This window comes from Lissotriton helveticus, chromosome 2_2 (genome assembly GCF_964261635.1).
Source record: "Lissotriton helveticus chromosome 2_2, aLisHel1.1, whole genome shotgun sequence".
NCBI classification, from domain to species: domain Eukaryota; kingdom Metazoa; phylum Chordata; class Amphibia; order Caudata; family Salamandridae; genus Lissotriton; species Lissotriton helveticus.
This window is the reverse complement of record NC_136060.1, coordinates 151878888-151904092: the sequence shown is the minus strand read 5'-3', so window position 1 is coordinate 151904092 and position 25205 is coordinate 151878888. Positions and strand designations below refer to the sequence as shown.

At 41.8% G+C, this 25205-nt stretch overlaps 1 protein-coding gene across 2 annotated transcripts in view; it reads right to left on the bottom strand.

Annotated features, from left to right (window-relative positions):
* The window catches only part of GABRA2 (gamma-aminobutyric acid type A receptor subunit alpha2), a 567584-nt gene that overhangs the window by 292056 nt on the left and 250323 nt on the right, over nucleotides 1-25205 (bottom strand). For both annotated transcript variants that reach the window (XM_078678235.1, XM_078678236.1), the window contains one exon: nucleotides 12317-12537. In XM_078678235.1, coding sequence (XP_078534361.1) covers nucleotides 12317-12537 — 221 coding nt within the window. The remainder of the gene's footprint in view (nucleotides 1-12316; nucleotides 12538-25205) is intronic.

The following is a 25205-nucleotide window of genomic DNA, read 5'->3' as shown; positions in this document are numbered from 1 at the left end:
ATTTAGCAACATAAAAGTTTTATTTAATGTGTTAATTATCATCTATTATATTGTGGTTATATTCAATATTCATGTTTACTTCTTATTGCATAGGAACTGAAATGTTTGTTCTTGCTGTATTCTTGTGATATTTTTCCTCAATAAAAATTATTTAACTCAAAAAAGAATGTCATGGGGACCTTGGAATTCATACAGAGGTTAAAAGAGAATGTTTATGGGATATGAACAGCCGTCTATTTGACTCATGCTTGTGTCTGACCTGCCAGAATGCTCAAAGGCTGTATTAGAATTGTACACTGCTGGTCGCATCGGAGCTGTCTTACTCAGGACATCGGAGCTCGCTTACACGGGACAGATGGTTGGCTATTATCAAGATGTCTTCCACTAACAATAGCAATTGTTTGAGGGAGCTCTGTGGTGTATAATTGAACAGAAGTGCTATTATCAAAATCTCTTCCAGTTACAATAGCAATTGTTTGAGGGAGCTCTGTGGTATTTAATAATATAGAAGTGCTAATTGTTGATGCTTATTATTAGAGCTCCCGGTTTCATGATATATTTTTTTTAACATTTCCGTGTTTATTTATCCATATGTACTTTTTGGCCATTTTATCTGTATTTATCCATATTTATTTTATGGTTTGTTTATAAATTATGTTGGAAAACTGTACATTTCTATATTTGTTTAACTGATAAAGACACACTCATTCTTTGATGTCTGTGGTGATTTAGGGGCTCATTTATGAGCCCTTGCGTCACTTTTGCGCCGCTGGTGCGTCACTTTTTGTGATGCACCGGCAGCGTAAAAAATGCACCATGTTGCGTCATATTTACAAAGTGATGCATCTAGGTAGATGTGTCTCTTTGTAAACCCCTGCGCCACATTATACCTGCGCCAGGTATAATGTATGCATGGACGCAAGTAAGCCTCGTAGAAGTGACGCAGTGAAATCTATGAGATTTCACTGCCCCACTTCTAGGACACAAATGCGTCAATATCTCACGCCTGCCTCACAGCAGGCATAAGACTGACGCAGGCACATTGAAATAGGACTTGCCCATGTGAAATGACCCATTGCTGGAGTGGCGTCACTTTTGTGACACACTTCAGCAATGTGTCATTTTTGCGCCTACAGATACATCAGAAATACTGACGTATCTGTAACTCCTTGCGACACGATGCATCATACTGTAAATATGTTGCATCATTGGTGTCGCACGGAGGGTGCAATGAAAAGTGACGCATCGCTGTTTTCACGCAGCGATGTGTCATTTTACATAAATGGGGCCCTTAGTTTTTTAAGCTGTTAAATATTATGTATCAATACATCCAATAAATATTAGCATTAGAACACAAACGTATGTTGACATACACCATTAATTAAAGAAATGTCATCCTGTTTTTAATGTCCCACGCTGTCCATCTGCTCAATTGTTGGGCGGCAATTCATGAAACACATCATGGAGAGTCACTCAAAAGAAGCACAATTTCTGTATTTATCCACTTTGAAAAATAAATACAGACAGAAAAAACATTGTTTCCTGTCTTTATTTATCTTTAAAAATCTATAAACATGGAAAACAGTGAGCCATACTTATTATCGTTGACTATGTTTTGGTTGTCATTTGCTGCATTTTGGTTAGGCGCTATAGATAGATACCTTTGTTACCCTGGTATGCATTTTGTCCTTCTGTGATGATGCAGAGGAGCTCATCATTTTCTCTATGGAAGGCACCACTTCCTTTTTACTGGATCCAAGATATTTGCTAGGCTGATTACCTTGTCCTTGATTTTGAGTTTGATTAGAATCACTTGTCTCCTCAACTGGAGATTTAGACTGTTCATTATCATGAATGATGGGTTCAAAAATTGGATAACAACTGCGTAACTTACCAGTCGACATTGCACAGTTTGCTGCTCTCCTGGCTTTGTTTCAAGCCTTTCGTAATATTTTTCCAGCCCTTGTCTGTTAGCCCATGTACCTTTGAACATGTTGATGAGCTTGTGATATTTAGTATAATCAAGAAGGAGGGAAGGAGAAGCAATCGTCCATTTGGCTTCCAGACAAAGATACAAATAATCAAAAGAGGGGGAGAATGGACCACTTGTCCTGCATACCAGGGTCATGGTTTTCGTTCTGTGAAAAACCGTCATTCACGTACACAAGATAGGGGCGATATATATCTTGGTACTCCGCCTTTGTTTAACGTGACTGCAAACACAACAATGATGGACAGAATGTGGATCAATGTCACACATTCACCCCAGTCCAAAGATCTGGGCCCAAATCCATCGTTTTTCCACTCCACACCACCCTGGGTTAGACAATGGCGATATGCAAATCAGCGCTGACCCTGTGCCCCATGGGAACAGTCCAGTCCGAACTACAAAAGCCATGTCCTTCCCAGAACGGAAACAAGCATCCGAGGACCGGCCCGGTTTCGAGGTAACACCTCTCTTCAGCCCGGCTAGCTTGATTCCAGTGGTGTGGAGTGCCTGGGACTCACGTCTGAGCATCCCCAGTACACTTAGTGCGGTAACTGCAAACACAACAATGATGGACAGAATGTGGATCAATGTCACACATTCACCCCAGTCCAAAGATCTGGGCCCAAATCCATCGTTTTTCCACTCCACACCACCCTGGGTTAGACAATGGCGATATGCAAATCAGCGCTGACCCTGTGCCCCATGGGAACAGTCCAGTCCGAACTACAAAAGCCATGTCCTTCCCAGAACGGAAACAAGCATCCGAGGACCGGCCCGGTTTCGAGGTAACACCTCTCTTCAGCCCGGCTAGCTTGATTCCAGTGGTGTGGAGTTCCTGGGACTCACGTCTGAGCATCCCCAGTACACTTAGAGCGGTAACTGCAAACACAACAATGATGGACAGAATGTGGATCAATGTCACACATTCACCCAAGTCCAAAGATCTGGGCCCAAATCCATCGTTTTTCCACTCCACACCACCCTGGGTTAGACAATGGCGATATGCAAATCAGCGCTGACCCTGTGCCCCATGGGAACAGTCGAGTCCGAACTACAAAAGCCATGTCCTTCCCAGAACGGAAACAAGCATCCGAGGACCGGCCCGGTTTCGAGGTAACACCTCTCTTCAGCCCGGCTAGCTTGATTCCAGTGGTGTGGAGTGCCTGGGACTCACGTCTGAGCATCCCCAGTACACTTAGAGCGGTAACTGCAAACACAACAATGATGGACAGAATGTGGATCAATGTCACACATTCACCCCAGTCCAAAGATCTGGGCCCAAATCCATCGTTTTTCCACTCCACACCACCCTGGGTTAGACAATGGCGATATGCAAATCAGCGCTGACCCTGTGCCCCATGGGAACAGTCCAGTCCGAACTACAAAAGCCATGTCCTTCCCAGAACGGAAACAAGCATCCGAGGACCGGCCCGGTTTCGAGGTAACACCTCTCTTCAGCCCGGCTAGCTTGATTCCAGTGGTGTGGAGTGCCTGGGACTCACGTCTGAGCATCCCCAGTACACTTAGAGCGGTAACTGCAAACACAACAATGATGGACAGAATGTGGATCAATGTCACACATTCACCCCAGTCCAAAGATCTGGGCCCAAATCCATCGTTTTTCCACTCCACACCACCCTGGGTTAGACAATGGCGATATGCAAATCAGCGCTGACCCTGTGCCCCATGGGAACAGTCCAGTCCGAACTACAAAAGCCATGTCCTTCCCAGAACGGAAACAAGCATCCGAGGACCGGCCCGGTTTCGAGGTAACACCTCTCTTCAGCCCGGCTAGCTTGATTCCAGTGGTGTGGAGTGCCTGGGACTCACGTCTGAGCATCCCCAGTACACTTAGAGTTTTTTGTTTAACGTGACAGCATCATCATAAGGTTTATTCTAAGAATTTGCTGATCTCCACCCGGAGGAAGTCCAACTGGTGTTACAGTAGGGTCCAGAAAGTAGGAGCAAAAGGAGGGAAGTGTCCTTGTGAAGTGAGTATAAAATTTCCTACGCCGATACTTTAATGAATTAGGTGGTGTGAGAAAGGAAAAACAAAGGTGCGTGCGTGCGTAGATAAAGTTACCAATCTACCGCACTGATGGTGGTCGACATGTTTCAGCCTTGTGTTTCATCTAGAGGCTTTCTTCAGGACCGGTGACTTCATAGTGGCGCGTTGTGGCGACTAAAATGGGTGGATAACTTGCCACTCCATTTTTTGTAGAGTCAGGTCAGTTGTACCTGTGACTGAAAAGAAAGAAAAAAAGGTGGAATTGTATACTTTCTTTTGTAGGCTATTGGCCTCTAATATTTAAAGACCAGTCGGTGCATTGCTAATACTGTGATTGGAGGCGAGGAAATAAGTTTCTGGAATATGACTCCTATTATCATTATGTGCATGATGTATGCACTAAGGTTAAAAGGTACGTCATTTGATGTTATTGCGGCGTTTTCAGTTTGTTATATGTAGCATGTTGGTAAAAAACATGAAAGTGAGACATAGTTCGAGTTAGATGTGTAGGGTTCTCATATGTGTGTTTACATATTGTTTAGGAGCTTCATTAAGTATGTATGGTCGCTCTACCAGTCTATTCAGTATTGAACTTGTGTGTATCATTTTGCGCCTGTTTTTTGCTGTCGTAATTGAAGTGAAAGGAGCATGTGGGTTATCATGGCCCTCGTTCTCCTTCAGTATGACATATTGCCTGCTGGTTATGGCAGTATTTTATGCGCCGAGTTATGGTTCGTAAGCAGTCTGTATTACCTTTCATAGAGTGGAGATGTACATAACGTTCGTAACTATTGGTAGAGTCGCTTCCTAGAAGCGGGCTCTTTTGAAGTGCTTTACGCGACCTCAATGAAAAGAGGTGTACACAACGTTCATAGACGTTGCTAGAGTTGCTTCCTAGAAGCGGATTCTTTTGAAGTGCTTTACGCGACCTTAATGAAACAGGTTGTCGCTCTTGTTTTAAACGTGGCTCATATTTTGAAACAGCATGCGTGATTGCAAAACACTATTATATTGCTTTCAAATGTTTACACATGATTTGTAGATATCTCAAGAGTGCCCTACTGCAATGTGCTGATCGTTATAGTGCTAAGCATTTATCTTCAGAGAAAGTTAGCGAGCGTAAAACAAGTTAATAATTTATCGCTTATCGTGCTCTGTCATCCCTGATTCGGGCTTCCTCGAGGGGCCAGACAGCTCGGAGGACCTGCTCCAAAGGGAGAGAAAGGGTTAGATATTCTTACTTAGTGGCGGTGTGTAGGACAAGTGTGTCTCGCGTCTCTCATCGATGTTTGCTCAGTCTGGAGTTGTGCTGGCTCTGTTCACGGCCGCCTTGGGTAACATATTGTTACCTAACAATTGCTCGGGGGAGCGACAGCATTCCTTCAATTACTCTTTTTGAGATTTAATCTGACACCTACCTAATGATAATGTAGCCAATGGTTGGCAAGGGATGGTGGGCTACTTCCTGTATTGCAATGTACCTGGGCTTTAATAGTCATTATTGAACATAGATGTAGCATGGGAGCTGGTGATGTTTTATCTTCTACTATCTGTTTGCAGATAGCCAACATCTTTATGATTTACTGATGTCACATCAAAAGGGATGATTAAACCATTATTTGCTATTGTTGGAGATTCTACTGGATTTGACCTAAAAGTATTAGTAGATGTTGATGGTATTCCTCTCACTTCAGGGACTTTCCAGAATATGTTAAGTAATTCGCAATGAAAGTCTGAGAAGCAGCACTACTCCTATAGTTGAATGGAGCCCTTGAAGCATCTATCGGTGTGGACACCCTGACATGCCACAGTAAGGGCAATTTGAGCTGCTAAGGGGTGTACCGTGTCAGCTGTTAGTGTGGGTTTAACAATTTTTCTCCTTCTGTTACTTTAGCTGCAGTGGTATCCCAAGAAAATGCCTACACCTCATTGTTGACCCTGATGGTATTTGAAGTGTTTTGCAGGTGATAAATATTCAGCTCTGTGGGGCTTACTGGACGTACCTGGTGCACTAGTTGGCCCCCAGGGACCATCAAATTACAGGGGGACTGAACTTAATCCCCGACTTACAATGCACCAGGGGGCGCGTTTGCACAGTGGTGCATGGAGTGGGTGGGGCCTGACATAAGTATGCAAACGTGCCCTCTGGTGTGTTGTAAATAGGGGGATTAAGTCCCCTTGAATCCTGAGGGTCCCTGGAGGCCAACTAGCCCACCAGGTACTTCCAAAAATTGCCACAGAGCTGCACTGCTGAGAGGTGGTCCGAGACCATGCCCCTTTTTACACCCCCCTCTGCAAACGCGACTTCTGGTGCACTGCTGGTGGGGCGATGAGGTCCTCTTGTGTCCTGAGGACCTCAGGACACAAGCGGACTTCATCGTCCGAGCAGCAGTGCGCCAGAAGCCGCGTTTGTAGCGTGGTGTATAAAAGGCATGGCCTAGCAACACCTCTCTGCAGCGCAGCTGTGTGGCACTTCCTGGAGGTACCTGGTGGGCTACTTGGGCTACTTGGCCACAAGGGGATTTAATAGGGATGTTATAGTTAGAAATAAGCATTTATAAAACCTTAGTAATTCACTGAAAAAAACATAGGTTTCAGGGACATTATTGTTAGTTGGACATTACAATCGTACAAAACCATAGACATTCCGCCGTTGCAGTTAGTTCAGCTAACTATAACTTGCGCCCTCGCCATGCACTGCTGATGATGTCACATATTACATCATTCTTGACATGGTCAGTGACATCACTGATGACATCTCAAACAACATCACTGATGACATCACTGATGGCATCATCCTGTAACTCTGTGTTTCTATAGAGTGTTAATATGTTTTATATATATGCCAAGGTGCATTGAAGAATGAGTGAGTGTATAAGTGTCTGGATAGAGGATTTAGTAGGTGCATGACTGACTGTAAAAGTGAGTGATTAAATGATATGGTTTACATACAATTATCTGATCTTCTTGTAAGCTTTTTATTGCCTCCCTCTGTTTTTCGGTGATGTTACTCATACTTCTCCTTTTGTCGTTTCTCCTTTGTAGTTTCACAAGTTCCTTGATGACTGTTTCTGTGAACACGTCTATGGCGTCCATGGGCATTTGTGGAACAAACTTAGATGAAGGTTTAAATCGACTCCCAGGATATCCCAAAAGGGTTCTAAGCAGAGCCACTATGGACCTAGACAGAACACAATTACTGATAAAGAACAAGCAGGAAGAAAGAGGTGAACATGTGACAAGGTTAATTATAAATGTATCAGCTGAGTCCAAGGAAGTTTTGCAGATAATTTGGAAACACTGGAACATCTTGGAAATGGATTATGTCATAGGCTCACATTACCTACAACCCCACATGCCCCACATAGAGAAAGCACCTCTCAGAGACTTATTAGTGCATGGTCACAATGTGGACACCAGAGTAGCCCAAAATCACAGCGTTTTTCCCATGTACAAAGTGTAAAGCATGCAAGGAAAGTAGCAAGTCCCAGGCAGAACAGCCAAATGCAGATCATTAATCTACTCAACTATAATTCAAATATTGTGATCTATTGCCTAATTTGTTCATGTGGCAAGAGATACATAGGCAGCACTGTGCCTCCAGCAAAGAAAAGGGTGCTGGAGCACATATGTGTGTTAACAAATCAGTATGGGACATATACCCAGTGGCCGGCACTTTTTAACTGACCACAGTAGTGACAGGAAATTACTGTGTTTCTTTTGGATTGATCAGTCTCATGAGATGCAATGGGAAGGGACAGAGTCAGGGCTCTGAGACAACTGGAGTCCAGATATATCATAGAAATGTGAATCAGAGTCCCATGCTGACTCAACAGTGATGAGGAGTTGTGGACACACGTAGGGTTGCTGCACACTGAAGAAAGACATTAACACAGTAACACATCAAAGTATGAATTTATTAAGCACATTGTTAGACATGTATTGCACTAGTTCACTCTACAATTAGGTACATTTAGTTATTTACCAACAATCGGTTTCGGTGGGACTGGTCTCTGGGTAATATGACCGAGATAGATACCACCGGGACAGCTGGCCCATACAGGGTGCAATTGGTAGCTACATCCTATTCAATTGTACAGCGTGGTGGTAAAGGTCAGTAGGCATTATAAAGACTGTTTATTATAGGGAGGGTAAGCTCATATATGTCCTGATTGGTAGCTACATACCAAACAACTGTAGCCATTAGACAGCTGAAAGTCTGGCAAAACAAGGACAGAATGGACTCCCAGGATATCCCAAAAGGGTTCTAAGCAGAGCCACTATGGACCTAGACAGAACACAATTACTGATAAAGAACAAGCAGGAAGAAAGAGGTGAACATGTGACAAGGTTAATTATAAATGTATCAGCTAAGTCCAAGGAAGTTTGGCAGATAATTTGGAAACACTGGAACATCTTGGAAATGGATCATGTCATAGGCTCACATTACCTACAACCCCACATGCCCCACATAGGAAAAGCACCTCTCAGAGACTTATTAGTGCATGGTCACAATGTGGACACCAGGGTAGCCAAAAATCACAGGGTTTTTCCCATGTACAAGGTGTAAAGCATGCCAGGAAAGTAGCAAGTTAAAGCAGTACAAGGTCCCAGGCAGAACAGCCAAATGCAGATCATTAAACTACTCAACTATAATTCAAATATTGTGATCTATTGCCTAATTTGTTCATGTGGCAAGAGATACATAGGCAGCACTGTGCCTCCAGTAAAGAAAAGGGTGCTGGAGCACATATGTGTGTTAACAAATCAGTACGAGACATATACCCAGTGGCCGTCACTTTTTAACTGACCACAGTAGTGACAGGAAATTACTGTGTTTCTTTTGGATTGATCAGGTCTCATGAGATGAAATGGGAAGGGACAGAGTCAGAGCTCTGAGACAACTGGAGTCAAGATATATCATAGAAATGTGAATCAGAGTCCCATACTGACTCAACAGTGATGAGGAGTTGTGGACACACTCATGGTTGCTGCACACTGAAGAAATACATTAACACAGTAACACATCAAAGTATGAATTTATTAAGCACATTGTTAGACATTTATTGCACTAGTTCACTTTACAATTAGGTACATTAGTTTTTTACCAACAATCGGTTTCGGTGGGACTGGTCTCTGGGTAATATGACCAAGATAGATACCACGGGGACAGCTGGCCCATATAGGGTGCAAATGGTAGCTACATACTATTCAAATTTACAGAGTGGTGGTAAAGGTCAGTAGGCATTATAAAGACTGTTTATTATAGGGAGGGTAAGCTCATATATGTCCTGATTGGTAGCTACATACCAAACAACTGTAGCCATTAGACAGCTGAAAGTCTGGCAAAACTAGGACAGAATCCCCATATTCACCAACGGTATATGAAGTTAGAAATGGTTGCTAGTAACCATACATGAGATTCCATCAGACCTCGTTCATGCAGGGTGTCTGACTGATGGCACTAGTAATGCTTCGGTGATGGCAAAATTGGGAGGCTGTGAAAATATGTTTGCACAAATTAATATGCATACTCTGGATGAAATGATAGGATAAAACAATATGTTTTAACAATAAGTGGTGATGAACTTTGATATAAGTGATTGAAATGATGAGGTATTCCTGGGTCATGACACAATGAAGCACCAGTGTAAGATGGCCACCACCATAACAGTGTAGTCACACGTGATGTCTAAGTACCATTGTCTATTTTGTTAGCAAGGGTGCTGCCACAAAAAATGATCTCAGTAATCCAAGTTTCAGTCAGAGAAAGAATCATCCCCTTCCAATGCTGCACTGTGAGGTGTGGCCTGTAAAGCTCGCCTCGTAGTGGTGGATGGAGTTTTTGCCAAACTCCACGTTCCAAGTGGAGCACAGAGTGGCAAAACTCCACAAACTCTGCCAGTGGAGCAGAGTTTATACCCCCCTTAGTTCTTACCAATTATGCCATTTCAAATGTCATCATAGATGTTATCAATACAGTCATCGAACATGTCATGAATGATGTAATATATGATTAGGTGAGGGTACCAGGCTCTTCATGAAACCCCTGCACCTGCCCAAACCCCCCGCTGCACACAGCTTATGTGCCATCCAGTTAACCGTTGAAGGTGCACAACACCACAGCGTGTATGTTCTTTGGCTGCATAAGGCTTGGGCGCAGATCCTGGCCTATGGCCAGGCCCTTCTACCCAGGCCCCACTGTTTACCTAACCCCTGCCGTGCACAAACTTTGGCTAGAGCGTTGTGGTGTTGAGTGCAGGCCAGGCCCTACACCAAACCCTGTGGCTGCCCAAATGAGTTCCCAAGTCCTAAGTAGCTGGTCATAATATTTATTTCAGGTCGTGGCCAGCCAATATCAAAGTATGCTTGACCTTGCGAATCCACCACAGTAAATGCACCTTGAACCACAGCATGAAATATAGATACATTTTTTACCCTAATTTCAAAAAGACTACCAAACTGATTTACACCAAATTATAAAAAGTAGACTTTCTGGATCAAGAACACGCTGTCTACCATATTTGGGCTAATTCTGTTCAGCCGTTTTGGCAGTAACAATGTTTACATTTTCAATGGAAAATTGCATGGTGAAAACACGTATTGGGGACACCTATTTGTCTCGACTTCACTTAATGTAGCTGCCTAAAACCAGTAGAAAGCTCAGGTGGATGAATCGTTTTTGGAGGAAATGTTTGTGCTGTTTTGTCAAAGGGAACCAAGGGTATTGGCAAACCCAAAAATGTATTTCCCATGGAAACATGGTCCTATCTTATTTATCAAGTGTCAGCAGTCAGTACATTTGTATGAATGTATTGATGTTGATAACTAGACAGAATATTATAAAACCACAATGTTGCCTATTTATTTGTACTGTTCTAAACGTTTACACTGTCTTCAACATGTTGTCTCTGTAGAAAAAACATGGCGCTAGAATAGTGCATTAAAAAAATATGAATTTACATTATGCTCCTAAATACCTTTATGTATCACTTTCACTTTCAGCTGCAGATCATTAGCTTCAGCAATTTTCTTTTTTCTCAATATTTATTTATTTGTTCACTCATTTGTTTATTTATTGACTTATATATTTAACATTTTTTTACAGTAGACCTAAACCGGAAATGTGTTCTGCTTTACAACAGGTATATTCATTTGGATTTGCAGAATGCTAGGCCTTTAGACCGCAAAGGTTAAATAAGAAGAGCAGAGGAAATTCTTATTTCAAGTATACCCTGAACATATGTGATTTTAGTGTAGCAGTGTCATCATCTCAGAAAGATGAGGTTTGTGCTGGGGCAATTCCGAATGTAGGAGGTGCTTTCAAGGAAAGAGAGTGCATGCTCCATACCAGAGTCTGACTGGGACAGAACATATTCCCAGGCACCGAAATGAAAGTGGCCCCATTTGTAAATTAGTTGCTAAAAAAGTTGCCCATGTTTGCAGATTGGGGCTGTTTTGAACTTGTAAAGCTAGGCTGTTTAGATTTTTTTTCAAGGTATGGAAGAGGGCATGGATTTGAGCTTGCCCAGCAGACCATAAAACAGGCCTACAAATAGTACAAAAAAACAGTCAATACTGATCTGATTGACCTACAGGCCAGTCCCCCATGCTTCATACTCCTCTTTGAGAAGATTAGCCAAGTATGAAGTTTTAATCAGGTGCAGGACTAACTAGGACAGACATTCCAATATTGTCAAACTTTAGTGGGTCTGGGTTACCAATTTAATTTGCCTTTTCCCATAACTTTCTGTGTCCTCCTTCCTCCATCTTCTTCCCTTTTTTCCTACAGCTTTTCACCTTTTGAATTTATATTTGGGAAGATGGTTTAATTCAAAGCCACCACAGTTCTTCAGTGATTGTCCTTGATTTACCTGCACTTAAAGCCGGGATGCTTCATTCAGAATGCGATTCTGTCAGATTCAAGCAGGAGGAAGATTTGCAATGCCCGATAATTCAACTAAATTACCCATGCTAAATACTGCTAACGGCATTTTAAATAGTTTAGCCAGGCATAATCAGCATGCTTTGCTGACAACTAAAAATGATAGCCTGGTTACTGGCAAATTTAAATATATTTGCACAAAAGCCTGATTTCCCTGGAGAAAAACGTGACCGGTGTTATTGACAAAGACAACTATTATAACGTGATACTCATTTTTTTTTTTGAATTACAGTTTGTTACATTACTATGTTCGCCAAATGTAGAGCAATTCTCGCATTGCAAATTTGATTACAAGATACTTCAAAACCAGAAAACAGTGAGTTACAGTAAACACAATTTTTATTTCGATAAATGTGGAAGCCCAAAGATATACCTCATTGTGTATAGTAATGTTCCATCATCCTGGATTCTCAACAGTTTGTTTGGCATCGTCATGTTGTGGGCCACTGACTTTTTCCCATTATGAAAGAATGTGTCTGGAGTCCAGATTTTACTTGCCATTAAATTGTTTAGTCGTAGAATGTTCATCGGACCTTTGTATCTTAACCTCTCATCCTCCCATTTCTGACGAAAGAAAACATCTATTGTGTATTCCTAAGGGAAAATGCAAACATTTTACAAATTACAATTTATATGAAATCATGCTTTAATTGTAAATACAAAAAAATACATCCAACTGTTAGAGCCAACAATCACGAATGTTATATAAATTGTTACTTCACTTTATTTGGAACCAATGATACAAATGTAAACTTCAAGAAGAATGTGACACAGGGGAATTGAGGTTTGCTTATACATTTCCTGGTCAGGTTTAGAGAGAAAATACCGAATAATCCATATCTGTTCATGTTGTATTATTTCATGAAAAAAATATAATGGATTATTGAATTCAATTGCCTGAGTTACCGAGTGGAAATTTCATTTCAAATTGTATCTTAGGGGTTCCATTTTTTGCCATAGGGGTCTTTGGATATTCGACTACACTGAATTAGCACAATATACTTAGGGGATATCTACTTATTAAATAAAGTATCAACTGAAACCAGTAGACACTAATAGAACAAACAGCTATTTCCAAGATGCAGTTAGCATCAGCTTTAGTGTTCTTCATAACAGTTTAGTTTATGTCCAAATCTCAACCAGCAGCAACTGCATCCGGAAGTAGTACATTTCTTACATGAATTTACCTAAAGGTATGTTCTACAATTACGTCTTATAAGGTTTTATATGACTATAAGCACACATGGATAAGTTGTGCTTGAAAAAAAGGGATATTTCAGGATCCTTTCGAAACCCTACGGACGTAGTGGTCTGTGAAAGCCTCGGAACTTCAATACGTGTTATGTAGTGTTATATTATATTACATTTTTGGATATGCTATGTTATGGTTCTGAGACATATCACAAAAAGAAGAACAGTTTGTAATTAATTTTCATATTATGCTTATTCATAAATCCGAGATGATTTCAGCCTCTTCCTGAAGAGGAGCTGGTGAACTCTGTATCTTAATTGAAACGGGGAGGGTGGGGGGGGAGTGTATCAGCCTGTACTGAACATACTGTCTCTCCTAACCTCTTTCTCACAAATCTATGACCAATTACTAAGAATAGCTTGGCAAACAGTAGAACGCTCAACAGTTGATGCAAGGTAAATTATTTGCAAATAAATTGCGTTATCTTGTTTTACAGCGGTTTGTGACTGAAACAGATGTGATTAAACAGAAAGGTATATATTGGGGCAATATTCTCCTAGAACTACAAATAAAGCAGTGACTGCACTGATCATTTAATGGGGAGTTGTCCGAATCCGAATAGTAAAAAAAAACATAAAAGAATACCATCATTACAGTACATCACAATATTTGATCCTATTAAAATGAGCATCAGACATTACACAGTATAGGGTCATCATCACAATACATCATAATTCCTAACGGCTAGGGCGCTGGACCTAAGGACCTGGGTTCGAGTCTCGGTAATGACGCTAAACCTCCTGTAATTCTGGGCAAATCACTTAAACTCCCCGTGCCTAACAAAAATGAATATGTGTCCTCATGTAACGTAACTGGTGCTATGTAAAGCGCTCTGATACCCGATTCGGTTCAAGTTTGCGCTATATAAAACTCTACAAAAAAAAAGAGATGGTTGAAATAACATGTCCGCACAAGGGCTTAGTCATATAAAAACACTATCTTAAGAGTGGTATATAAAACACCCATTTCAATTTTAATAGTTGTGAAATGGCCTTGGACCCAGACTTACCCAACCATAGTCATGTTATAAAGTGCATTGTGTGAAAAGGACTAAGGTAGTAATGAGAAAACTCATCTTTTCCTAATCCTTACCATGCCACAAGACATATCTTGTGCAAATAGGACCACACCCACACTTGTTCCAGATAACAGGCATTAGGCCATCAGGCATTAGTCTGGTATTAAGATCAGTGCAAGCATAGTGCCAGCCCATGTCGACTACCAGCACCAGCACCAGGCACCAGGTCAACAGAGTTCACAGAGGAAAAGGGGTAATCAAGATTGGGTTACAGAACTCCCAGTACTTTTAGGACTAGGAGCTCTTTAGTGTCTGGGAGATTGACCACCTTCTGCCTCCCCAGGTTTATGCACAAGGTAATTGGAAGCCCCTTTTTTGTAGTACCAGTACTACTGTCGCTGTATATGAGGCAGCGGGAAGGCAGTGCAGCAAAGTGGCCATAGACGATCAACCCTATGAGTACCATAAACAAGAGTTAAGAGCCTGTATAAGACACATAATTTTGGGCTGCTGATTGCATTATGAAAGCTAATATTATTGCTTATTTCTATCAATGAAACAATTACAGGATAGCAGGATAACTACTTTGGAAATAGAAGAGGTATGCGCTCAGGCAAAGAAAGACCACTTTTTGCCCACATAAGAAGAAAAAAGAAACTTCAAGCTTCAAGAACATCGAAAAAGGTTGAAGCAAAAATTACAGGCGGAAACCAACCTGTACATTGCCAATTACTCGCATGTTTGAAAAATCAATGAAAGTTCTTCATAAATTTGAATTTCTGAAAGAGCCAACTAGAGTTATGTTAACTATACAAACGGAGAAAGAAATACACAGCCTTCAATCTCCAATCAAACCAGAAAGTAAGATGCAAGTTATGTGTTAGTGACAATATTTACAAATCTTGTCCAACTCAGACTCTCAGGAGGCAGAGCAAAATGAAGGCTTTTAACGGGGACAAATTACTGATGATGAAATGTTAACATTGGTTCCAACAACACAAATGGAGCAAGAACACCTCGACTTACTGGATAGACCTATGAGTAAATCTCAGAAAGTTTTGATATCAGGTGCACTATTTCCTCTGCAAGTTACAGTAGAAATAAAAAAGTACAAAACTGTGATGGATTTAATGCCTTCCGCCCCTCAAATCATTCAAAAAAATCTGAAAAGTAAAATAAAATCTGAAAAGTCAAGAGCCTTCAGTATTAGGTGATCATGAATCAGAGTATAAGTTAATAGGCAGGTCTATGAACCCTCCACGGGTATCAGAAACAAGGCCAGAGATGGAAAACAGCCTACTGTCCTATGAGACCTTTAAGGAGGTGAGAGAACACAAGCACAAAAGGGTGAACCCAAAATAAAACTTGACAAACTACAACTTTGGAATACTCCATGCGATAACATCAATGGCAGTGACAGGAACCGTTTCCTTGACTCATATATGAAAGATGGAGATCAATTAAACTTTTCAATCGACTCCAAAGATCCATCACAAAGTATTTTGGAAGGCCCTGAAATAAAAAATTTACCAATATCTGGAAAACAAGATTTAGGGGCCACATGGGATATTTTCTTTTGAAGCCCTAATGTATCAATCTAATAAAATGGAGGTACAAATTGATCTTCTTAATGTCATGGCAAGCTCTGTGGCCGGTATAGACCAGAAATTGGCAACATTGAACCATCGGATACTGCAAGCACAAACAAAAGCTGCAGTGTCATATTCAGATTGCACATGTGCCGCATTAATGAATAAACTGGCCACAATACCGGATGTTATGGCCACCATACTGGAAGACCTAAAACTAAACCTATACATTTCAGGGAAGGAAAAATAAATGGGGAAAGGAAATATAGAGGACATAGAAACGACCAAAATATTAAAATCACATATTAATTTAGAGCACATAAAATCATTGAACTTACAGGATGGAAAACAGGAAATGCAAATCTTAATAACTGAAAAATCCCAAGATCAGCAGGAAAAGGAGTTATCTAGCACTAATAAAAAATATATGGTTTCACCTAAAGAAGAAAAAATAGTAGATGAAGGAGATAAACATTCAAATTCTCCATCTTTTACTCTAACAAAAAACAGAGAAAAAAATTGCATAAAGCAAGAAATAAGAGCACAAATAACTGAATAATCACTGGGCCCCAAATAGAGTCATTAGAACAGATGGACAATAACATATTAAACCCTCAGCACAATAAAGAAATAACTGGGAATCAGACTAGCAAAATTAAAGATAAAATACAAATACAAATCAGACCAGCGAAATAAAAAAAAAACATTAAAAACATTTCCACTATTCTACAAAGATCATAGGAATACAATTCAGATTGACAAATGCAATGAAAATAGCAAGCTACATGAATTGCAAATATATGAGCCGCTGAAAGCGGAAGACAATCCTTTGGACTTAAACCAGACATAGTAGGAGTGAACATGATGGGATTGCAGAAAGCAGCCTCGCTGCGTGAAGACCATAGACCATCATGGGAGAGGTTTGTTCATATGAACCATGAATCACCTATAAAGCTGGATAAGCAAAAAAGATTGCATGACCAGGAAAAAACCAAGGAGGATCTGAATGATGACAGAGACCGATACTCTATGGAAAAATCTATTCATACAATACAAAGAACAATTAATGCTCAACAAAGTCCAAGGTAGTCCCATAATAAGATAAAAACATGTGTGTATCCAGAACCGACTGGTTTGACAGTAACAACAAACGAATAAGTACACCAAACAAAGAACACACAATTATTGCAATAGCTAGAAGAAGGAAAATAATTAGTAAACATAATGAAGGTAAAGTTCAACTTATTTTCAGACCAGAATATTAGTCAACAGGTAGGCAAGACACTCTGAATCAGAAGAAATATCCGAAGACTTTTTAAAGCAATTCCGTCTCTTGAAAAAATAACTAGTGAAAATATATAAGCTATCGAATTTGTCACGAATAAAGAAGATAATCAGGAAATTACATTAATAACATTGAATTCTGTCTGTTTACTAGAACTAATCATCAATGAACAGAAAACCTTCTTAAAATAGGGAATATAAAACAGTATTCCCCCTCAAACTGTATATCCCAGCCCATTCAATCTACAAGAGAGAACAGAATATCAACAGAATAAAACATCAAGTATTCTCAATATTAGGAAACCTTATAGGCATTACGGACAACCTATTAACAATACCAATGAGAGAAACTAAAGATGAAATGTCGATAACATTAAATCAAGGATGGATCATAGTGGCCCTTCATGGGGTAGAACAACCTTGACAGAGTAAGCCGAAATGCATTAAGGAGGAAGTATTTAAGAAAAGAGAAACAAGAAGACTATGTTCTTTGAACATAAATGGGGTATGCGCTAAAATACAAAATGCTTAATTATCTTCAATGCCAAGCATTTTTCAGATTATATTCCTCCAAGAAACCTTGGCAACAGAAACAGTGATGTTAGAATGTTTTAATGTTTACTTTCAACCGGTAATTAGACAAAGGAAATATGGGCGCCCCAGTGGGGGTCTAGCAATATTCCTAGCAATAAATCAAAAATAGAGCATGAACAAAATGTCTTGAATGATGACAACATTTTAATAGTAACTTTTCAGTACATGGAAAAAACATAAATCAAAATCATTATTACTTATAAATGTATATATACATCCGGATTTAAAAACAAGTAAGACTTAGGCCACTAATCTCACTGGTATTGTATTACAGTAAATGATGGTGGACCCATACACTGAATATATTATTTCGGGTGACTTTAATCGCAATTTGTTATGACCTTTATTTTATTTATTTTATTTTTAAAGTTTTATAGAGCGCGAACCAGACCCAAGCTAGGGTATCAGAGCGCTTTACATAAGGCGTACTGTGATCACAATCAATGGGGAACATTACATACACAAAAAAAATCTGAACATAACAAAGAGTAGCAGCATTGAGCATAATTGTTCTGCGCAGTAAAAGACCATTTATGTTTGTGTAGGTCGTCACTTCTCGTGGCCGTAATGAGAAGAAATGTTCTGAGCAGTAAAAGACAAATCAAGTTTGTGTAGGTCTTCATTTTGCGTCCGGCAACCCGAGAGTAGAGGTAGTTGAGGGGTTGAAGAACTGGTGTCGCGGTTGTGCGGATTTAAGGTAGGAATTTGCTTCCTTTTTGAAGAGAGGCGTAGAAGAGATTTTTCTGATGAATGGAAGAAAGGAGTTCCATATTCTTGGCGCTGATCCGGAGAATGCTCTGTTAGACGTTTTAGTCTTTTTGAACCATGAGGGTTTCAGAAGTAGATCATTTGCGCTCCTTGAATGTCTATTCCCTCCAGAAAGGGTAAGTTTTTAGGCAAGGTACTGGGGGGTGTTATGGTGTAGCGCCTTGTGTGTGATGCAAGCCATTTTTAGGTAGATTTGCGCTTCGTACGGTAGCCAGTTGAGAGCTTTCAGGTGTGGCGATATCTGGTCAAATTTCCTCGAACCTGTATGAGTCTTGCAGCGGCATAGAGACAGGCTTTTAGAGGGGCGGTTGAGATTTTGGGAAACTCAGCGAGGGTGGTACATCCGTATTCAAGTCTTGAAATAACTAAGGACTGGACTGCGGTTTTGAGGTCCGAGTTCTCGAGAAATGGTTTCATTTTTCTGAGATAGCTGAGGTGGAAGCAGGCATTTTTAGCCAATACATTGACGTGCTTTTGCATGTTAAGGTTCCTATCCAGAGTGATTCCGAGAGATATAGAGAAGTCAACTACAGTTGGCGTGCAATTCAATACGGTGATCATTTTGATCCACTCAACAGAACAGAACAGATCCACTTCTTTGTCTCAGTAGAGTTCGTCGAGATTAAGAGAAACTCTGTTTTTTGAGAGTTTAGCTTGAGGAAGTTGGTAGCTAGCCATCGGACTGACTTTTTGAGAGCTAGATTCATAGTCCTTATCTCTTCGATGGTGGAGATCTTGATGTACAGTTGGGTGTCATCCACGTACATGTGGAAGGAGATGTTCTCCTGCTGTAGTAACTCAGTGAGTGGTTTGACGTATAGGTTGAATAGCATGGGAGATAGTGTGGAGCCTTGAGGAACTCCCAGTAGGTTAGGAGAGGAAACGGAGAGATTGTTGTTGATCATGTACGATTGCGTTCTGTTTTCCAGGAAGGATTTGAACCACTGTTGGACTTTACCAGATACACCCATCCTGTTTTCTAGTCTTCCTAGTAATTTATTTGTGCTTGACGGTATCGAAGGCTGATGAGAGGTCAAGTAAAACTAGAAGGCATGTTTTATTGCAGTCAAGGGCTTGAAGGGCATTATCTACTATGTGCAGGATGGCTGTTTCTGTGCTATGCCCAGGTCTGAAACCCAATTGGTGAATTTTCAGTAGAATGAAGTGCGATATGTGATGGCTCAGTTGTTGCTGAACACATTATTCCAGGACCTTGGCTAGCATGGGTATGTTGGTTATTGGTCAGAAGTTGTTTGGGTCGGAGTTATCTGCTTTTGGTTTTTTTAGGATAGGGGTGACTTGGCCTGTTTTTAGGCAATCTGGGGTGTGCCCTTGTGCTAGTGAGGCATTAATGATTTTGGTCCAGAGAGGTGAGATGATATGGAAGATATGGGTAAGCAATTTGAGGGAATAGGGTTGTTGAAGTGGTTGTTAAGTTTGGTAGTCGCTGGAATCTTGGTGATGTCATCAAGATCGTAGAGCTTAAAAGTGGCCCAGTGAGAGTTATTTTTGGTCAAAGAAACGTCATGCAGTGCAGGAATTTTGGCTTGACTGCTCTTTGAGGTGGCTGAGTTGCATGCTGCAGCACTAAGTTCGAGTTGAAGGGAGTTAGTTTTGGCTGTGAAAAATGAAGAAAACTCTACACTACTCAACTGTGATTTCAATGTTAGGAGTGAGGATTTGGCTAATTTGTTAGATTGTTGTTTCAGGATTTCGAATAAACTCTTTTTGGCCTGATCTGAAATATATATTTTTTGATTGTAGGATACTTTTATTTTAAGATTTCTTCGATTTCCAGAGAAGTTTAAGGTGATTGGGGGAGTGATGTTGCCTCCATTTCCGTTCCGTAGATCTAAGTTTGCATCTCTCTTCATTTAAGGCTCCGCTGAACCATGGGTTTTTTGTTTTTATCCGGAATTCTTTTGAGTTTCGGTGGAGCGGCTTGATCGAAGACTATGGTCATTGAGGAGTTGTAGTGAGCTGTAAGGACGTTGACATCTGAGACGTTATTGGGGGGAGTGAGAGCCTTCTCACAGTGGGAGGCCAGGTTGTTCCAGTCTATGTTTTTCGTGTCTCTTATCCAATGCTGTTGTTTGCTTTGTTTTGAGAAAGTTTTCTTGTAAGCTGATGGAATTTGGAAGGTGATAATGTGATGATCTGACCAGTCACAGGGCTTAACCGAGAGTGATTAAATAGTATTTTGTTTAGTTATGATCCAATCAAGAGTGGCACCCTTTGAGTGAGTCGGCATTGACATAACTTGGGTCAGGGAATGGTCTGCTAGGAAGGTTTTGAGAGCGTTAACCTGCTTGTCTAGGGGGTTATCCCAGTGGAGATGGAAATCACCCAGGTATATGTCTTTGGAGTGAGGGGAAGAGTTTGAGGTAATAATTTCCATAAGCTGTTCTGTGAAATCAGCATTTAAACCTGGAGGATGGTAGAGTATATGTAGCTTGTGAGAGTGGATACTCGAGGATTTAACAGAAATCTCCGGGTATTCACAAGAGTCCAGGGGTTCAGAGTGAAATTTCGAGATGGTGATGTCGGAACGATGCATGCAGGCTAAGCCTCCGCCTGTTTTGTGCGTTCTGTCTAATCTAATGATGTTATATTCAGGAGGGACTAGAAGGCCTAGGCAAGGGGAGGATGATTCATTAAGCCAAGTTTTTGTGAGGATGATTATATCCATTTTCCTGTTGAGGATAAGGTCGGCGATATCGGAGGCGTGTTTTGGGGCTGAGCGGCAATTCAGTAACAGGCAGGAGAGCGCGTTTGAGGAACTCTTTACAGTTGGCTCAGGGTTCTCGGTGTATGCAGTTAATGAATGAAGGTTATTCCGGTTTATTCCTCTAATTCTTGGGTGGGAAGTTCTGCTTGGATCACTAGGGACAGGGAGTATAGCATATTCATCTATATTAGAGGTATGACCAACCATAGTTTCATATAGCTGTAAAAGTGTTTGGATTTCGCGGTCCGTTATATATTGTTGGGGAGTCTGCATGTGCGCAAGAATCTATCGGTTAGCGGTAGGGGGATAGCTTTTATCTCCTTCATGACTGTTGCTAGGGATTTTTCGAGAAGTTTAAGTGTAGAGAGGGAGTTTTCAGCGAGTTGAAGGATGTTTCTGATTTCTAGGATAACGTTTTGTAAGTTTCAGGCGGTGACAATTGGATGTGTTTTGGGAAAATCTTGATAGGGCGGGGAGCTGAAGTTAGGTGTTGAGAGGGGGGCGTTGTTGTTGCATTTACTAGATCTAGATGACGGAGTCGTAACGAAATGTGAAAAGGGAGTCAAGTTGTTGACTCTTCCTTCAACAGATCTAGGTTGAGAGAAGGGTCATAGATCTTCCAGAGGTGCTGATAGGGTGGAGGGAGGAGTTGGGTTCTGAGGTAACCTGGTGGGTTGATGGACTGCCTTTTTAAAGCACAGAGCTGATGGGAATTGTTAATGTTAATTTCCACAGTTTTGGTAGGGGTAGGGGGTCGTTGATCTTCAGGATGAGCTGATGGTGTGGAGGGAGAAGAAAGGCCCTGGGGTACAAGGGGTGGGATGATGGATTGGCTTTTTAAAGCACAGAGCTGATGATAGTTGTTAATGCTACTTTCACCAGTCCTAGGTTGAGTAAGGGGGTTCTTGATCATCAAAAAATGAAGGGGTGGTAGTAGTGGTTAGGTTTTGAATGTTGCTACCTGCGGTGATGGAATGTGTTTTAAGGGTGAAGAAGTATTTATCGAATAGTTCTAGGTCCTAGTTAGCTGCATGAATGAGCACAGTGCCATTTGTGAAGGACGTTATGTTCAGTGTAGCTCTAAGGTTTTGCGTGGGTGCCGTCGTAATCCTAGTTCTGTAGGGGATATTTTTATGTTCCTGGACATTTATAGCTTGGCGAAGGTCAATCGCCATTTTGCTATTTTCTTGTGAAGAATATGAGGTTATTGCGTATATTGCCTTCTTTGGCATTATAGGAGGGATCTAGGAACAGGGTATCAGGGTTTTTTCAGAGCAAATTGTGCTTGAAGGTTTTAGAGGCATTTTTCGAGAGATTCGAGGGATATTTAATAGAGTATGCGCTGTTTCCATCCTGTATAATGCTAGGTTCCACCATGCTGAGAAATTTCCTTTGTACCGTGGGGGAGCGATCGTAAGATAAACAAAACGATGTTTGAGCGCCGGTTCCCAACAGGTTGATAGTGGGTCTTAATTCTTCTTCTGTGTGGAGTTGTTACAAGACGGCTGTTGTTTTGGTGGACGCTATGGTGCGGGGAGAGCTAACTTAGTAGGTGTCAAGCATCTGACATTCGGCATAGGGGTTTTAATTGAAGTAGAGGGAATACAGAGATAGATTGTACTGAGATGGCTACTGATTAGTTAGGGCCAATAAAAGGTTCATAAATTATAATAGGCTTGGATGGTTTAAATGCTGATAAAAGATAAATAGGGATAACTAAATAGTCGTAAAAGATGACTGGCGTTTCGTAAGGGTCTAAAGCCGGATGTCTGCTTATTTGGTGTTGATAGTATAAGCATTAGCCATTACAAGATGGCTGCCATTTTAGTCAATAGTTTGAGACTGTTTTGGTGTTGATGATTACCTGGGATTCTCACGTTACAGGATGGCTACCGCTTTTGTCTGGGCACCCTTCCAAGATGGCTGCTATTCTGGTAGAAAATGATTGCAATATGTCTGCCAAGCATAGGGATCTTCAGACCGAAGACGGTGACTTGAAAGGGAGCTGTTCCCAGATGGCTGCTGATTAGGTTGTAGCCATTTTGATTGCTGACCAGGAAGGTGGAACTTAGTATGAGAAAAGGGGTTCGAACTACATGAGAGGCGTGTGAGAACAAAGTTACTCTCCACCTAATAGGCTGTATTCACAACTTTGATACGTATTATTTTTTTTTGTTTTACTCACATCAAATCAGGTGGCACTCCTTAATTACAAGGCTTCGAGTCAGGAGGTGACGGAGAGCTAGGGCAGGCGGTCGGATGTGCTCAGACCAGATTAGATTATCTGCATAATAAGCTCTGTTGACGCTGGGGCAGTTCCATGCACATCCATCACACTGGTAGTAGCCAATTCAAGCGTGCAATCCCCGGGGGCGGAACAGCTGTTATGTCTGAATGAGGTTGCACACTACTTGTCCCATCAGCGTGTGACCCCAGAGCATGATGGTCGATGTGGTCGGTATCAGCGGGTGCGCTTCTACCCGAGTCTTGAGGGTGTTCACTGGTGTGCTTGCCATCCCTGGACTCGTGTTTCGCGTTCATTAACGCTCATCAGCAGGGATTAAACGTGTGCACGGGGTTGCTGCGTGGGCTGCCGAAAATATTTGTAGGTCCAGATACCTCTTAAGGCGCGCAGGTGCGTTGTCTCGAGGTCGTCACCTCCACCGGCTCAAGGGAGCCTGTATAAATAGTATGTCTGAATGAGGTCGCACACTGCTCGTCCCATCAGCGTGTGACCCCAGAGCATGATGGTCAATGTGGTCGGTATCAGCGGGTGTGCTTCTACCCGAGTCTTGAGTCTTGAGGGTGTTCACTGGTGTGCTTGCCATCCCTGGACACGTGTTTCGCGTTCATTAACGCTCATCAGCAGGGATTAAACGTGTGCACGGAGTTGCTGCGTGGGCTGCCGAAAATATTTGTAGGTCCAGATACCTCTTAAGGCGCGCAGGTGCGCTGTCTCGAGGTCGTCACCTCCACCGGCTCAAGGTAACCTGTATAAATAGTATGTCTGAACAGACGGAACAGCTGTTGAGCCCACAGATCGACCCAGGAGGTCCGAACGGGGGCCTCTCCTGGACCGGAAAACGCCTCCCTGATCGGTCCAGAGTGTAACCGGAGTGCAAAGCATACGCCACCAGCGTCTTTGTGCTACATTCCACCTCCCGACTCTGACCACAGGCACAGCAGAGTCTTCATTTTCTGCGAGTGTCTGTCGCTGCAGGCTCCTGGGGCAGTCAAGTACGCCTCGGCAGGCGATCCGGGTCAAAGGATTCCGAGCGCAACTGCTGCAATGCTCGGTGCAGATTCCCCTTCCTCCCGCACTCAGCCCCCAGGATCTCTCGGATCAGACTGCGGCAGCGACTAGAAATCCCCAGGCTGCACTCAGGGAATGACATAGATGATTCCTCCAGTGGTCAAAAAAACACCTGGGATCCAACTCCCTGGATTGCAGCAACCCGTTGAGGGAGACCGCGTAGCTCCTATAGCGAGGGGGGTCACCCGAGATGTCTCCGGTGCCCTGAGGGGTGAGGATTGACTAGATTCCCCAGGCTGTAATCTGGGAATGGTCGATCGGCTGGTTCCTTCGGTGATCACAACAACTGCTGGGACCCACCTCCCTGGAATGGCAAAGCGAGGCCGGAGGGCGTCTTATCCCGCATCTTCGTCCAGTTACACTAGAGATGATGCAATACTACAACAGGACCATCTATGGGGTATTACTCAACAATCACTACCCCCGGTAAGAAGTTCCATAGGAGGCACAGTTGGAATACATCTTTTGAAAGACATAGAATCATTGGGTTTAAGAATTTTAAATGGGAGGTTCCCACAAGATACACCTTCAACATGGACATACCAGTCACATGGTCATAAATCAATATTTGATTACACAATATTATCTTTGAAGTTATTCCAGAAGATAATATCCTTTCATATTAACAAATGGCAGTGATCATGGTCAACAAATACTGGTCTTGCAGTTCCTATATAGAAGACATAAAAATGTATTACTTTACCTGGAGAAACAAA